Source organism: Doryrhamphus excisus, linkage group LG15 (genome assembly GCF_037039965.1).
Source record: "Doryrhamphus excisus strain RoL-2023G ecotype Guam linkage group LG15, RoL_Dexc_Guam_v1.1, whole genome shotgun sequence".
In the NCBI taxonomy this organism is placed as follows: domain Eukaryota; kingdom Metazoa; phylum Chordata; class Actinopteri; order Syngnathiformes; family Syngnathidae; genus Doryrhamphus; species Doryrhamphus excisus.
In genome coordinates, this window is record NC_136371.1 from 3,101,820 (window position 1) to 3,119,278 (window position 17,459).

Below are 17,459 nucleotides of genomic sequence, written 5' to 3' on the forward strand. Positions count from 1 at the left end.
ACTTGTTGAAGCTGTCAGAGCTATTTTGTTTGAAAAAACATTTCACTTAAGAAAATGGAAGATCATCTCAAGCTGGGAAAATAATAATAATTGGAAGATAATGCTGCCTTGCACGCTGCTCTGAACGAGGTTTAAAACCCAATGGAAGAAGAATTATGTAATGATACCAAGGTTCTACAGGATGATATCAATGCACTATTGGAAGATAATGCTGCCTTGCACGCTGCTCTGAACGAGGTTTAAAACCCAATGGAAGAAGAATTATGCAATGATATCAAGGCTATACAGGATGATATCAATGCACTATTGGAAGATAATGCTGCCTTGCACTCTGCACTGAACAAAGTTTAAAACCCAATGGAAGAAGCATTATGCAATGATATCAAAGTTCTACAGGATGATATCAATGTACTATTGGAAAATAATGCTGCCTTGCATGCTGCTCTGAACGAGGTTTAAAACCCAATGGAAGAAGAATTATGTAATGATACCAAGGTTCTACAGGGTGATATCAATGCACTATTGGAAGACAATGCCGCCTTGCACGCTGCTCTGAACGAGGTTTAAAACCCAATGGAAGAAGAATTATGTAATGATACCAAGGTTCTACAGGATGATATCAAGGCACTATTGGAAGACAATGCTGCCTTGCACGCTGCTTTGAATGAGGTTTAAAACCCAATGGAAGAAGAATTATGCAATGATATCAAGGTTCTACAGGATGATATCAATGTACTATTGGAAAATAATGCTGCCTTGCACGCTGCTCTGAACAAAGTTTAAAACCCAATGGAAGAAGCATTATGCAATGATACCAAGGTTCTACAGGATGATATCAATGCACTATTGGAAGACAATGCCGCCTTGCACGCTGCTCTGAACGAGGTTTAAAACCCAATGGAAGAAGAATTATGTAATGATACCAAGGTTCTACAGGGTGATATCAAGGCACTATTGGAAGACAATGCCGCCTTGCACGCTGCTTTGAATGAGGTTTAAAACCCAATGGAAGAAGAATTATGCAATGATATCAAGGTTCTTTAGGATGATATCAATGTACTATTGGAAAATAATGCTGCCTTGCACGCTGCTCTGAACAAAGTTTAAAACCCAATGGAAGAAGAATTATGCAATGATATTAAGGTTCTACAGGATGATATCAATGTACTATTGGAAAATAATGCTGCCTTGCACGCTGCTCTGAACAAAGTTTAAAACCCAATGGAAGAAGAATTATGCAATGATATTAAGGTTCTACAGGATGATATCAATGCACTATTGGAAGACAATGCCGCCTTGCATGCTGCTCTGAACGAGGTTTAAAACCCAATGGAAGAAGAATTATGTAATGATACCAAGGTTCTACAGGATGATATCAATGCACTATTGGAAGATAATGCTGCCTTGCACGCTGCTCTGAACGAGGTTGAAAACCCAATGGAAGAAGAATTGTGCAAAGATATCAAGGCTATACAGGATGATATCAATGCACTATTGGAAGATAATGCTGCCTTGCACGCTGCTCTGAACGAGGTTTAAAACCCAATGGAAGAAGAATTATGTAATGATACCAAGGTTCTACAGGATGATATCAAGGCACTATTGGAAGACAATGCCGCCTTGCACGCTGCTTTGAATGAGGTTTAAAACCCAATGGAAGAAGAATTATGCAATGATATCAAGGTTCTACAGGATGATATCAATGTACTATTGGAAAATAATGCTGCCTTGCACGCTGCTCTGAACAAAGTTTAAAACCCAATGGAAGAAGAATTATGCAATGATATTAAGGTTCTACAGGATGATATCAATGTACAATTGGAAAATAATGCTGCCTTGCACGCTGCTCTGAACAAAGTTTAAAACCCAATGGAAGAAGCATTATGCAATGATATTAAGGTTCTACAGGATGATATCAATGCACTATTGGAAGACAATGCCGCCTTGCACGCTGCTCTGAACGAGGTTTAAAACCCAATGGAAGAAGAATTATGCAATGATAACAAGGTTCTACAGGATGATATCAAGGCACTATTGGAAGATAATGCCGTTTTATGTGCCGTTGTGTCGCATTCTAGATTGTTCAGTGTCAATAATGTTACTTTTTTTTATTCAGTGGAACATACATGTGCTATTTCACAACACACACAATAATAATAATAACACAATCATAATAATAACACGGGCTACTGTTGCAGCCACAACCTATGCCAAGCTAAAACTCAACATGTTAGAATCCCACATCTGTGGCTCATTCAAATTAAATAACACATAATGGATGGACATGTATATTTATATATTTATATATTTATATATTTATATAGCACAGTAGCCATGATGCCTGATGACCTCTGACATATTACTGTTGTATAATGTGACCTTGATGGGGGTTGTTTGACTTGGATTGCCTATTGGGGGTGGGGGTGGGGGTCTCCTGAGATCATATTGCTTGTTTTGAGGCACAAGATTTTGATTTTGGATTCTTCTTACTTGCTTGACAAACTGGCGATATAGAGAAAGTGATGGACGTTAGGGGCAGGACAGCAGCAATCCTAAGGGGATAAAGGATGGCCGGGCAGGCAAGGGGAGTGACCACGGCCCAATTTAAGCAGGCTAATGTGGTGTGGAATCTGCGGCATCAGGGTTGGCTAGAGGGGATTTACTGGGGAGAGGGATGATCCTATTCATTTAAATCCACCACCCCTGTTTATATTACATTTAAAGGGGTTACTATTGTTCATCATGTCTCATTTTATAGATGCAACATTGATTTTAAGCAGGGTCAAATTCTTGTTGCTGTCATCAGATGATGGACAGTATATGTTTTCAGGTGAGAGATAATTTTCTAAGCGGTGCAGGTAACATCATGTTGTTCTTCTGCAAAACAACCACGAAACGCTTAATCCAAGAAAACAGATTGTAGCTAATGTGGCTTTTGAACTTTCATACTGTTTACTGCTAAGCTTCGGAAGCGTTAGCAGATTATTTTTTGTGAGCTTCTGATACGGGGTTTTAAATGGTGGACGCTATGATTGTAATCCCCCTTTTTTTTTTTTTTTTTTTAGCACATCAACGCAAATATGTCCAGGTACATTTGGCCATTGGAAAGAAAGATATGGTGGGATTTAGCAGAATTGGACTCATTACTGTGCTGGGGACTGCTGTTTTAGTGGAGAAGGTGCATATTTTCACTATAAAGATTGAATGAGAGTCATTAGAGAAATAAAAACCTTCCACATTACCTTCCACTCCTCATTAAAAACATTAAGGAATGGGGGGGGGGTGGCGCCTTTGGGAGTTTGATGTTGAACATATTGTACGAGTCTGAGCATTATAGGCGCGTGCATGTGCATGTGCATGTGCATGTGGGTGTTTTGCTTTTTTTTTTTTTTTTTTTTTTCCTCTACGTTTGACTGATGTGGTTGCCACAGCAACAGCCCTATCTGGCTCATGAAGGCAACCCCCGTCACTCCAATCAGACCTGCTTACTTTTAAGTGAATACAACACTTAAAAGGACGATGGGGGAGGGTGCCACGCGTTGAAGGTTTTTTTTTTTTATTTTTTTTTTTTTTACAAAGAGTGGTGGTGGTAGTGTGTGAGCCAGTGGTAGGGACGCTGGCATTCATTCATTTTCTACCGCTTTTCCTCACAAGGGTCGCGGGGGGTGCTGGAGCCTATCCCAGCTGTCTTCAGGCGAGAGGCGGGGTACACCCTGGACTGGTTGCCAGCCAATCACAGGGCACATATAGACAAACAGGACGCTGGCATGAATTATAAAATTTAACTATGAAAAAACTTCATTTATTTTCTATCGCTTTTTCCTCACGAGGGTCGCTGGAGCTGTTCCAGCTGTCTTTGGTCGCCAGCCAAACCGGAGTACCCGGAAAAAACCCACACATGCACGGGGAGAACATGCAAACTCCACACAGAGATGGCCGAGGGTGGAATTGAACCCTGGTCTCCTAGCTGTGAGGTCATCGCGCTAACCACACGACCGCCATGCCGCCCATGAAAAAACTTAACTTTTACAACAAAATAACTAAGATATTTTTTGGGGAAAAATCCCACCCCTTGACCTTGCAAAATCCTCATTCATTCATTCATTTTCTACCGCTTTTCCTCACGAGGGCGGGGTACACCCTGGACTGGTGGCCAGCCAATCACAGGGCACATATAGACAAACAACCATTCACACTCACATTCATACCTATGAACAATTTGGAGTCGCCAATTAACCTAGCATGTTTTTGGAATGTGGGAGGAAACCGGAGTACCCGGAGAAAACCCACGCATGCACGGGGAGAACATGCAAACTACCACACATAGATGGCCGAGTGTGGAATTGAACCCTGGTCTCCTAGCTGTGAGGTCTGTGCGCTAACCACTCGACCGACCTTGCAAAATGATATTTTAATTTGTAGTTATTTTTTGGCGCCCCTGTCGGTTAGGGTCCTATCCCCCCCCCCACAATTCGGTGTCCCCAGCCAGTGGAGTAGCTCATCCTGGGAGTGCAGTGGAGAGCAGACAAAGAGGGAGGAGATAAAGGAAGTGACAAGCAAAGAGTGCATATGTGCATGTGAGAGGCTGAGTGGGAGGAGGGAGTACAGAGGGAAGGGAAATGAGAGGTGGAGGAGATGCTTCAACCTCACTTGGAGCGAGCGTCAGTCTGACAAAAACCCGGCGAGGTGAGCAGGTGGACATCTGATGAGAAGAGGTGAGTGAGCTGAAGATGAGGATGGAAAGAAACGTGGCCGTGACATCTTCAGGGAGGAGGGAGAAACATTAGGCGAGGGAGGAGCTAGAGACTACAGAGGGGGATGTAGATGTAGACAGTGAGTCACACCGTGAGTAAGTTTTGCTGCTCCACTCCACACAGGACGTTCTATCCAGACGCCATGCTGGGACATCCTCACACGGTTTGTTGTGAGCTGCACTACTAACCAGCTGGGCTGCGTTATGTAATATTTTCTGGGGTCGGTATGAAGCTTATTGCTGAGAACTGAGCTGCAGGAGGTTGTCCGTGGTAACTACGCAGAGTAAGTCATGTGCATGTGTTGTTTATGTATTGCATAATTGTATTGTATTTTTAGAAATTCATTCATTCATTTAATTTCTACCGCTTATCCTCACGAGGGTCGCAGGCATGCTGGAGCCTATCCCAGCTGTCTTCAGTCGAGAGGCGGGGTACACCCTGGACTGGTGGCCAGCCAATCACAGGGCACATATAGACAAACAACCATTCACACTCACATTCATACCTATGGACAATTTGGAGTCGCTGAATTAACCTAGCATGTTTTTGGAATGTGGGAGGAAACCCACGCATGCACGAGGAGAACATGAAAACTCCACACAGAGATGGCCGAAGGTGGAATCGAACTCTGGTCTCATAGCTGCGAGGCCTGCATGCTAACTGTAAACGTTTATTTTAGTATTCCTTTGTTAAAAATTTAATATTTTAATATTTAGAGTCCAGAAAACCTGCTTACAGCCTACAAAATACTTTTGTAACGTTACCAGAGTTCCCATTTTAGGCATCAATAAGACATAACATAAATTCACACTTTTTTTTTTTCTGGACAGCGTGCTTCTTGGGTTGGCTTTGGTCTCATCATTGTAACATTAATGACATAATGAGTGATCAGTGTAGAATCCCATAAATCACGTCTTTGTATGATATTCCGAATGGCTTACATTTGTATTTCTATTTGTATTTAACAATTTTTATGCTTGAAAATGCTTGAATTCGGTGAGTGGTATATCAAATTTGATTAAATATGTTTTTTTTTTAAATTAATAATAGGCCGTAGTCAACAGCAATAATTTGTGTATTTATTTATATACCAAAACTACTGAAATTGTACCAACTTAAATGTTAGTAATTGGACTGAAACACTAAATAGTTAACAGTGCATCGTTTTGGTGCTAAATTAATATTTATGGTTAAGTTAATGGTATTGAAATGAGGCTTGCATGTCACAAAACAAACTTTGGACAACATTTTTATATTTTTGTTATAAACGAGTATCCGTTATGGATAATGCATTTTTGCCGGATACGAGTACGAAATGAGTACATTTCGTCATTATCCGCTGCTCTGTGATTGGCCAGTCACTCACGTTGAGACGGTTGCAGCCAAAGAGGAGCTCGGTGGCGCATCACACGGTGCAAATGGGAAGTTTAAAACGACTCGCCGTTTGTCCCAATGCCTCCACTTTATTAGGATTTCTTCAGCTGGCCATTATTTTGGTTTGTATCTGAAGTTACTTGGTGAACTTGTTCCTTAACACGCGTGATTGACACTCAACAACTCAATACATATAACAGTGGGCACGATCGTGCATCAGTCACTGACTGCGTTTTTTTTTTTTTTTTTGGAGTGGTTTGGCTGGTGATGTGAAGTCAGTTGGAAAACTTGCAAAAGTTGCAAAAAAAAAAAAATGGACCTGCATTGTGAACATAGAGCCCTATTGGTATGAATTAGTGAAGACATTCACTTGTTGTGTAACAGCCCCCCCTGCACTTGAAAGATTCATGCTGGCTTTCGTCACCTGTGTTCTGAGGAGCAGCTGTTTTATTTCCATCCTTAGCAGCACCACAGACACTTTCTCATGGGAGTGGACTGTTTGAGCCCATCCATACTGCTTACAATCATTTCTTTAAAAAAAAATGGCCATTAGGATATAGAGCTTTGGTGTACTTTTTGTATAATTGTATTAAAGTATTATGCACCGGTACATTAGACTTATTCAGATAGTATTCAGATAGACAGCAATTCATTTGAACGAGTCCCAACCCACACCATCAACCACTGACTGAATCAATCAAACAAATTGAAAGCCTGCTGTGCAAATTCGCCCGTTGTCAGTGTCAATGCCGCAATGGGTATCGATCGGTGGTCCTGCGGGGACAGAGCCATCATTGTACAAGTATTGAATTCAGAGCAAAAGATGCGTGACAACATCGCTCACTGGTTTAAAAATGCATCACTCGCTTGTGTCGGACATGAAACATGTTCTGCTTGATTCAATGTGAAAATATGGTTATTGTTTTGTTTTTTTTCCATATCTCTGAAGTGTTTAAGCTTGGCATTTGGTGACGAGCGTGTTTTCATAGGTTTTGGGGATCATGTTATTTAGAGCAAGAAATGAATAAGTCATACATTCAAGTGTCTGTTAGCAGGGAAGAACAGATTAGCTGAAATCTGCTCCCTCGGAGAAAACATACAATACTGATGGGATTATACCAACTCGTGTTTTGTTTATTTTTAACTTGTGATTTATCTTTGGCATCATACATTTTTGTATGATTGCATTTGTTTTCTCCTTCAACTCCAACCAACATAACCAAAATACCAAAAGGGGTCCTTTCATAGTGAAGGGAAAGACGTGGATGTATGGATGGAGGCTTTAAGGATAAGTACATTCACTTGACTGTTGACTGACTGGATGGATGGGCGGATTGTTGGCCGGTGGGCCAATTGTGGCCCGCAGGACACTAGTTTGAGGCCCCCGCCTTGATATGAAAGTTTAATGTTAGTGCGGCCCGCGCAAGTTTGATATGGATGCTGTATGGTATCATGTACCCAGAAAAAATTATTACGTTTGATTAATGTTCATGTTAAAGGTTAAATAACTGTTAATCGTTATCCTCCCTATCCGTGTGGAAGTGGTAAGTTTTTGGCTATTTAAGTTTAAAGGAAATAACTTGAAGGCTACCGTTTAGGTCGCTAGCTCTCTAGTTTGCGAGTTAGCATGTGTCTCAAGACCCTGCAGTTGTGCAATATGTTGTAAATAAAAAAAAAGTATAAATGTGATTATAGTCGTGTTTTGTCATGTCTACAGGGCTCTAATAATGCTTTGTTCATTTTAATCTGAAAAAAATAATTTGTCTACCCACCAATTGTATGTGGTTTCTTAAGTTTTTATTATTTGCCGTTTTATTATTATTATTATATTTATTTATTACTGATTGATTTTCTTTATTCTTGATTTGTTTATTTATTTTTCATCTTATTTTGTGTAGAAAAATAAAAAATAAGATATTTGAGAACAGTGGAATGTTTTATCAGAGCTTTTATTGTAGAAAATCGGAACCAAAGCACTGAAAAAGTTTGTATATTTTTCTGTTTTTAATAAATGTGTTTTTTTTTTTGAAAACCTGATGCGGCACAGCCTTGCCCAGACCCTAGCTCCAGTGGCCCCCAGGTAAATTGAGTTTGAGACCCCTGACTATTCGGTAGTGTACCAAAACCCTGGACTGGGTCCATGTTCAAATCCAATAACAACATATGAGATCAATAATGAGCCATGTTGACCCCAGGGCTCCAAAAATGTGACCATTTAATCGCAGTCTGGCGCCCTGGACCCTTTTCTTGACCTCATCCTGTTTTCTGACCGAATGTTGCCTTGTGTCTCATTCTGACTGTAGGAAACACGATGGGAGTGAATCCAGAATCTGTGCTCCACTAGAACCTCCGTTGTTCCAGTCCAAGCTCCCCTACAGTGCAGTGCCATCCCAAAAGGTATTTGGTCCGTGACCTATGTGTGACCTTTATTTGATGTACGTGGCTCATCTTGCCTCAGAATCTGGTGTCAGTTTTGTGTTTATGTCTATGTTTGCTTTCTGCAATCAATATGCTAATTATTTTTTTATTTTAGCATGAGTCACTTTTGTTGGGATACGATGCTTTTAAGAACACAATTACTGTCTATGAATACAATTTTGGCTGAATTATTGAAATTGTCGGAGTTCATATCAGATCTATCTCATGGTCAATAACCATAATCATTAATAACCAGTGACTGGCATGGGAAAAAACCAAAGGGATATTTTTGGAAATCAGAGTGAAAGAGAGCTGATCTCCTCGGTGATTAAAAGAGGATACAATCTGGCTCCTATTGGATTGGTTTTATAAGGTCCCGCCAACTTCGGAAGGAGGCTTACGCAATGTGACTTGATCTGAAGAGAGCATAGGGAATTGGAATAGAGACGGATTAAGAGAGAATTTGGATCCAGTTGTTCCACATTCCTGATGATGCTGATGCAGTTCATGCCATCTGTAAGGCTCCTGTGACTGTTAATCTCACAAAAAGATTTTGGAAACTTTGGTGTTGCTAAAGATTGACATTTACCAGCAGGTCAGGTCCCAGGTATTTGGCTACTAGAGGTCATGTGGTATTTTTTTGTAATTCACACCCTGTCTTCTTCATGGATGGATGCATGGATGGATGGATGGATGGATGGATAGATGGATGGATGGATGGATGGATGCATAGATGGATGGATGCATGGATGGATGCATGGATGGATGGATGCATGGATGGATGGATGGATGGATGGATAGATGAATGGATGAATGAATGCATGGATGGATGGATGAATGGATGCGTGGATGCATGGATGCATGGATGCGTGGATGCATGGATGGATGGATGCATGGATGGATGCATGGATGGATGAATGGATGGATAGATGGATGGATGGATGGATGGATGGATGGATGGATAGATGAATGGATGAATGAATGCATGGATGGATGGATGCATGCATGGATGGATGGATGAATGGATGCGTGGATGCGTGGATGCATGGATGGATGGATGGATGCATGGATGGATGAATGGATGGATAGATGGATGGATGCATGGATGGATGGATGGATGGATGGATGGATGCATGGATGGATGGATGGATGGATGGATGGATGGATGCATGGATGGATGGATGGATGCATGGATGTATGGATGGATGGATGGATGCATGGATGGATGCATGGATGGATGGATGGATGCATGGATGGATGGATGGATGGATGCATGGATGGAAGGATGGATGGATGGATGGATGCATGGATGGATGGATGGATGGATGGGTGGATGAATGGATGGATGGACAGAACAGTGATTAATTTGCCAATGTAGAGTGTATAAATAAACATACGGTACTACTTGTAGTATTGTTTCTATAGTAATGGTATTCCACTGGGACATTTTTTTTTTGGTTTTCACAGTTTTTCAAAAATATACTAATAAATCATGCTGTTTTGGGGTTGAATATGGCATGACAGAAACCCACTCCAAGCTAAAACTCGAGTCCGAACACCCGTCACTTCCTGTCTGCCTGCCACTCAGCTCCCCCTGGGAACACATTTTATCAACACTCATTAGAAAGAGACTTATTTATGTCTTAGTTACTCTGATTATGTCTATTATACAAGCAACGCAGTGAATGAATGAATGAATAAATGAATGAATAAATGTCTACTATAGGATATAAAGGTGGCTATAGGGGTGTTATTTGATTTATAGAGGGCTCTAATAATGTTTAAAAGCATTTTTCAAAGGTCGTACCAGGGGCGCTGCCAGGAATTCTGGGCCCCATGAAAAAGAATCACATTGGGTCCACCTTCACATCTATTTTTATAACACTTGACTCTAACCTGAATTGAGTGAGATGCAGTAATGGAGTAATTTTCAAAATAAAAGAGCAGACAAACAAACAACAACAAAATTCTCAGTTCCTTCCCCTTTGGAGATGACAACGGAAACCATTACATTCCAATGACTATATGGGATAGTGTGTGAAATATTTCATTCTATTTTGCTATTGTTGACAGAACAGAAGGGACATTTGGCGTCTGCGTCACTTGCGTTTCCTGCTGTCTCCCTGTCCGGGGGCACTGTTAGTCCCATTCAAACACATTAGTGAGCATATGCCATTTTGATCATCGGTCATTTAGGCAGATGTACTTGAGCCCTTTGAATTCTGCCTAACAACAAGTGACCATACCAAGTGACATGATTTGGAAAAACAATCAGAGCCTTAGCCTGTTGATGCTGAGTAAAATGAATCAATATAATATTTATTATTATGGAGAGGTTGGAAATAAACACAGCACATCAGACAATAACATTTTTTGGCTTTACTGTACTGTCACACCTAAACTGCTGGCATAGAGCGACCATATATTATGCAGGATTTTAAACCTTGTCTGCTTTTATAGCTCGGTAGGGGATCGTATGGGAGGTTTTATGATAGTAGAAGAGCTCCACCCCTGGAACAGATAGGATGTTAGCGCTTAACTTAACAGTGGTGCGGCTCACCAGAGGAACTGGATTTATTTCTGTGCACCTCCATCTTCTACGTCACCGCCTTTTCTTGCAATACGAGATTGTTTCGGAGCATTTTGGCTAATTTGACACATTAGTATGTACATAGTCATGAACACAGGGAAATATGGTTATGATCTCAGGGAGCGTTTGATGCAGTTCAGTTAAGGTCTACTGAGCTGAGGCATCTTTTGGAATTTTTGAAAAAAAAAAAATGGCTAAAAACGACAGTGTCACTGCCGGAATGGTGACAAGGGCTCACTGGAACAAACCCAGAATTGTAAGTACTGTATCTTTATTTCCAAACATGCTGCATAGATAGTTAAATTCATTGTTTATATTGTCAATAATAGGCGATCTGGAGAAAAAAATCTACAGTAAATGATACACTTTAGGGTTCCAGTCCTAAAGTAAGGTGAAGTTCTGCAGCCTTAATCACTGGTCCATGTGTTTCAGCATGTATTTACCTTTAGGGTTTGGGGCAGACTATTGTTTGCAGATGGTGGAGGACTTTAGGTGTACTCACATTGAAAGCTAACACACAATCACTCTGTACACAGACATTTTTACTGGTTCAACTGACCTGCTTTCACTGCGCATGGACTGTTGGAGCTCAGACTAGTAATTGGATAGTAATTGGTTAAGTATTTGACTGGTACTGCATTGAAAAGTTGCTGATGGTACTTGTTTTGCAAAAATCATAGATGAGATAGAGATGTAAATGTATGTGTGACCTTATATATTGACTGGTAACTATACTTCCTGGTACTAAAAGGTTCCAGTGTGTTTCCACCACACATAAAAGTTGAAGGTAATTCATTCACATTTGGCTGATGACGTAATGGGAGTGGTATATTACTACGTGGATGTCATTTAAATAAACAGACAATATTAGGACATGAGGCTTGTAAAACTGACTTAAACATGATGGCTGCAGGTGTGTTCTGCATTTTCCACGTTTTTTTGGAGGTACACGTCAAGCACCGCCAGAGGCTTTGGAGGGGGAGGAGTCAGTGGGTTCCAGTGCTGTGATGCTGTAGCATTCATTCATTCATTCATTCATTTTCGACTGCTTTTTCCTCACGAGGGTCGCGGGGGTGCCGGAGCCTATCACAGCTGTCTTTGCCCAATTGGTCGCCAGCCAATCACAGGGCACATATAGACAAACAACCATTCACACTCACATTCATACCTATGGACAATTTGGAGTCGCCAATTAACCTATCCAGGAATCGAGGAATCGAGCCCTGGTCCTCCTAGCTGTGAGGTCTGCGCGCTAACCACTTGTCCACCGTGCCGTAGCATAATGAATCATTAATACTTAAAGTACCCAGTAACAATATGCAAAGTAAGGACTTTTTGTGCACCTCTTAACGGTAGTTTACTGTAGTGATGTCATCATCCAGCGCCGCCTGTCTACGAAGGTCAAAACACATATGTACATGTATGCAGTATTCTAGCTAGTTGCTATATAATATCCCTCATCATTACATTATAATGAGAGAAAAGAAGTTATTTTGAGCTAGCTAACAATACACTTAATTGGGACCCACCTATTTCAACTACAAAGCCCTAAAAAAAACCTTGAACAGCGTTTCATCGTTTGATGTACATGCTGTAATCATGCATTAACAAGTACATTGAAGATAACATGTAATACTTACCAAAACATTAGGTACACTTGCACAGTGGCACAAGAGCGGCATCAAGCATTCTGCAAGTATGGCTGGCATCAGCGTGCTAAAGTACGACACCCCTCTCAACACGTTATTAATGCAGTATGCAACTATTAATGCAGTATGCAACTATTAATGCAGTATGCAACTATTAATGCAGTATGCAACTTTTAATGCAGTATGCATTTCCTGCAAGACAGCGGGCACCATAATGCATCAGTCACTGAAAAAGTTGGAAAACTAATTGCCCGCTTGTCCGTATATTAAAATTATTTTCCAACCCTAAAATAGTTAGTCCTAGTTCCCATTACTCGATGCTCGTTGCGCCACCCTACTTGCGACACAGTGGTCTTCAGCTGACCAGCCTATTGCCCTAAAGATGGCCTAAGTAGCTAAGATTCAGGGTCAAATCACTGAGAATCATTCAATCAGATATCTCAACGTTTTCTCTCATTCTCCTCCCTCCAGACTGCAGATTTATTTGAAATGATTGAAAAGATGCAGGTAAGCGGATGCGTCCATCGCATTTTGTTAAATTACCCAAGCAACTAACACAGTGACAGCATGCATTGTTTCTAATCCTGTCGCAATTTAGGTTGTTTCAAAGGCAGATGCTGCTCTTTATTAACATTCTGTTTGTAAGTCTGCAGTAAGCTTTTTTATCTCACCTCACAAATGCTGCTATGATCTTGGACGGTTTGTTTTAATCAGACAATCCGGAACATGAAAAGCAACAATGACAAGAGAGCTTATCTATTTTTGGCAATTAGTTAATGATCAAAATAATGGAATAAGCCCATTTAGTTGTTGTTATTGTGTGTGTGTGTGTGTCAGCCACAACATATTGCAGTTGCGCAATATTATGAAAACAAAAAAAGAAGTGATATCACATATTCATTCATTCATTTTCTACTGCTTTTCCTCACGAGGGTCGCGGGGGTGCTGGAGCCTATCCCAGCTGTCTTGGGGTGAGAGGCGGGGTGTACACCCTGGACTGGGCACATATAGACAAACAACCATTCACATTCACATTCATACCTATGGACAATTTGGAGTCGCTAATTAACCTAGCATGTTTTTGGAATGTGGGAGGAAACCGGAGTACCCGGAGAAAACCCGTGCATGCACAGGGAGAACATGCAAACTCCACACAGAGATGGCCGAGGGTGGGGAAAGACAAAATAAGAAGCCAAAAAGTTACCACTTCCACACAAAATAGGAGGAGAACTCATTCATTCATCCATTTCTTATCCTCACGAGGGTTGCGGGGGGTGCTGGAGCCTATCCCAGCTATCTTCGGGCGAGAGGCAGGGTACACCCTGGACTGGTCGCCAGCCAATCACAGGGCACATATATCCAAACAACCATTCACATTCACATTCATACCTATGGACAATTTGGAGTCGCCAATTAACCTAGCATGTTTTTGGAATGTGGGAGGAAACCGGAGTACCCGGAGAAAACCAACGCATGCATGGAGAGAACATGCAAACTCCACACAGAGATGGCCGAGGGTGGGGAAAGACAAAATAAGAAGCCAAAAAGTTACCACTTCCACACAAAATAGGAGAACTCATTCATTCATCCATTTTCTACCACTTATCCTCACGAGGGTCGCGGGGGGTGCTGGAGCCTATCCCAGCTATCTTCGGGCGAGAGGCAGGGTACACCCTGGACTGGTTGCCAGCCAATCACAGGGCACATATAGACAAACAACCATTCACACTCACATTCATACCTATGGACAATTTGGAGTCGCCAATTAACCTAGCATGTTTTTGGAATGTGGGAGGAAACCGGAGTACCCGGAGAAAACCCATGAATGCACGGGGAGAACATGCAAACTCCACACAGATGGCCGAGGGTGGAATTGAACCCTGGTCTCCTAGCTGTGAGGTCTGCGCGCTAACCACTCGACCGCCGTGCAGCCCATATCACATATTATCTTACAAAGTTATCGGCAGACGGCACTATTATTGTGGTTGTAATTTGGACTAGTGTTTTTAATTTCATTAGTACTTTGTCATGGGGATCATCCAATATTCGATGTTTTTTGGTTGAAAAGTTTGCACAACTCTAGTCTAAATTAAGCATTATTAGTATTATCTTCCTGATTTTTCTATGGCATTCCTGCTTTATTCCGTGTCACACATGCAACAGATGCTTCTCTGTAGAGGCGTCACTTATCCCTGCATCTTTTTAATCCCCTTGGCCTCATTGAGAACACTTCCTCTATGTCCTTAACACACCAGTCTGTCACCCAAACATTTGCTATTAAACTATCTCTCTCGCTGTGTGTATGCTTCTATAACCCGTATGTCTATCTCTGATTTGGCTTTCTTGCCTGCTGTGCATCATTGAGGAAAAAAAAAAACACCTTGTCATTTTTTTTCCCAGTATTATACTCTGTCTGAATTCCGGTTGATAAATAACTGCCGCTTCTCCTTTCTCTCCTTCTGTTTATTTTCTTAATCTTGCCTCTCCTCTCACAGGGGAACAGGATGGATGAGCAGAGATGTACCTTACCACCTCCACTCAAGGTATGACTCTGCATCTCGACAACACAATATTAATCATACTATATGGCCGTTGTTTCATCCTTTTCATACTATTAATCCTTGTAGTCATTTATCTATCAATTATTCCCATTAATCACCCAATGCAAATACTACTAACTATCATCTTTACCATATATTGAATGCTTTTCAGTAATACACCAAAAAACGGTTTAAAAAATGGTGACGATATAATGGTTCACGTTTCTGCCTTGCATGGCAGTGCACCCAGGGTTTGATTCCCTGCAAGGAATGTGCCAGGAAAGGCATCCGGCATAAAAACTAAGCCAAAACTATTCATGTGGTGACTCCTGAAAGGGAAAAGCTGAAAGTGAATGAATAATTCATTCACAATTTAGTTGTGTTCTTCTCAATGAATGTTGAGCTCAATATGAATTTTTGATGACAAACCAAAGCTTTATTTTCTATTTGTTTCAGACGGAGGAGGACTACATTCCCTACCCAAGTGTCCATGAGGTAGGATGCCGACCTTTTTACCCCTGGTCTCATTCTGTGTGATATACAGCCATCCCTCTTCACTTTGTAGTTTATTATATTATATTATATTATATTATATTATATTATATTATATTATATTATATTATATTATATTATATTATATTATATTATATTATATTATATTATATTATATTATATTATATTATATTATATTATATTATATTATATTATATTATATTATATTATATTATATTATATTATATTATATTATATTATATTATATATTATTATATAATAATAATAAATTAACACTGTTTTGTGGTTGAATATGGCTTATTATTAATTTAAAATATGCACATATAAGCTAATTTTAAGCATTTAAAAACGTGATATTTACTATCAAAAACTCACCAGACTCCTTAAAATTTGCCATATTTTATATATTATATATTTTAATATGCCATATTAAAATTAAAGCCCTGCGAGATATTTTTCATGCCGAGTGTTAACTGGAGGAGCATGCTACCCAAAATGTCAAGCAAGACTGGAATAGTACGAGCCACACAGAAATCATCCAATAGTGATTGGTAGCTGACTGATCAGCGCATCCCTAGTTTAGAGTGTGGGCTAATATGTCTAAGATCGTAAGATCATGTTTTCTACACTGTAACATAATCAATTCATAAATAAGTAAACCTAAATGTACTTAACGGTCGGGTCTGGAACCAATGAATTGCATTAAACGAGGCATTGTTGTATGTTTATGTATTCTTATTCTGATTATAGTAACAATAACTTTAGTCTTTTATCTAATGTTTGTTTTTTTGTTTTGCATTTTGGAAGGTTTTGGGTAGGAAAAGACCCTTTCCTCTTATCCTTCTGCCACAATTTGGAGGTTACTGGATTGAGGGAACAAATCATGAGCTGAGCGACACACTGGACTGGGAGGAGCTGCAGACTTTGTCCCCAGACACCCGCACAAAGCTGGAATGTAACACAACGGCAATGCTCTACCGTAAACACTTCCTCACAAAGGTTAGTCACCTGCGCGCCATCCAAATTGAGACGGTTATGTCATCACTTTGACATTTTCCATATCATCAGACCAGAGCGAGAAACCACGGTCTAACCACATTAACCAACAGTATATAATAAACGCCCTGTTGATGGTACACTGGTTGGAAATAAGTGGAGTAGTCTCTGTCAGTGCGGTGGCACCCATAGATCACCTAACTGCACACCAGGACACCAATTCACCAAAGTCAGTGATGTTGCCCCTATGTACAGTAACAGCCTCACCTCCTGCATACATTAGCATAACAGCCCTCATGGAGGATTTCACAATGAATATCACTTTGTGTTCATTAAATTAATCTAATGAAGAATCAATTGTCTTGCAGCAATTGATCGGGGGGGTGAAACAAAAAACGATGAACAATAAAGATGTTGCAGAAAATGTGTGTGCACGTGTATATGAATAATGTATCCCATCCATCAGTTGATTTTCTATGCTGCTTAATCATTGTTAGGATCACGGGGGTATGCTGGAGCCTATCCCAGCTTACTTCGGGTGAGAGGCGGGGTATAGACAAACAACCATTCACACTCACATTCATATCTATGGACAATTTAGACTTGCCAATGCATGTTTTTCATG

The 17,459-nt window shown here is 40.5% G+C and overlaps 2 protein-coding genes across 21 annotated transcripts in view; both read left to right on the forward strand.

Moving 5' to 3' along the window:
• Window positions 1-17,459, forward strand: part of aurkaip1 (aurora kinase A interacting protein 1) — a 62,403-nt gene that overhangs the window by 27,352 nt on the left and 17,592 nt on the right. The gene's annotated exons all lie outside the window — the stretch shown is intronic.
• rap1gapa (RAP1 GTPase activating protein a) overlaps window positions 1-17,459 on the forward strand; it is a 58,563-nt gene that overhangs the window by 25,807 nt on the left and 15,297 nt on the right. For 13 of the 20 annotated variants that reach the window (XR_013629899.1, XM_078796855.1, XM_078796850.1 and 10 more), the window contains exons 3-7: window positions 8,432-8,525; window positions 13,257-13,292; window positions 15,281-15,328; window positions 15,782-15,820; window positions 16,646-16,837. Coding sequence is in view for 19 of the 20 variants with exons in the window: in XM_078796840.1 (XP_078652966.1) it covers window positions 8,432-8,525; window positions 13,257-13,292; window positions 15,281-15,328; window positions 15,782-15,820; window positions 16,646-16,837 (409 nt within the window). In the remaining variant the exon portion in view is untranslated. Of the gene's footprint in view, window positions 1-4,547; window positions 4,716-4,877; window positions 5,038-8,431; window positions 8,526-13,256; window positions 13,293-15,280; window positions 15,329-15,781; window positions 15,821-16,645; window positions 16,838-17,459 lie in introns of those variants that run through there. The other 7 variants (XM_078796856.1, XM_078796843.1, XM_078796842.1 and 4 more) reach the window with 5 other exon arrangements.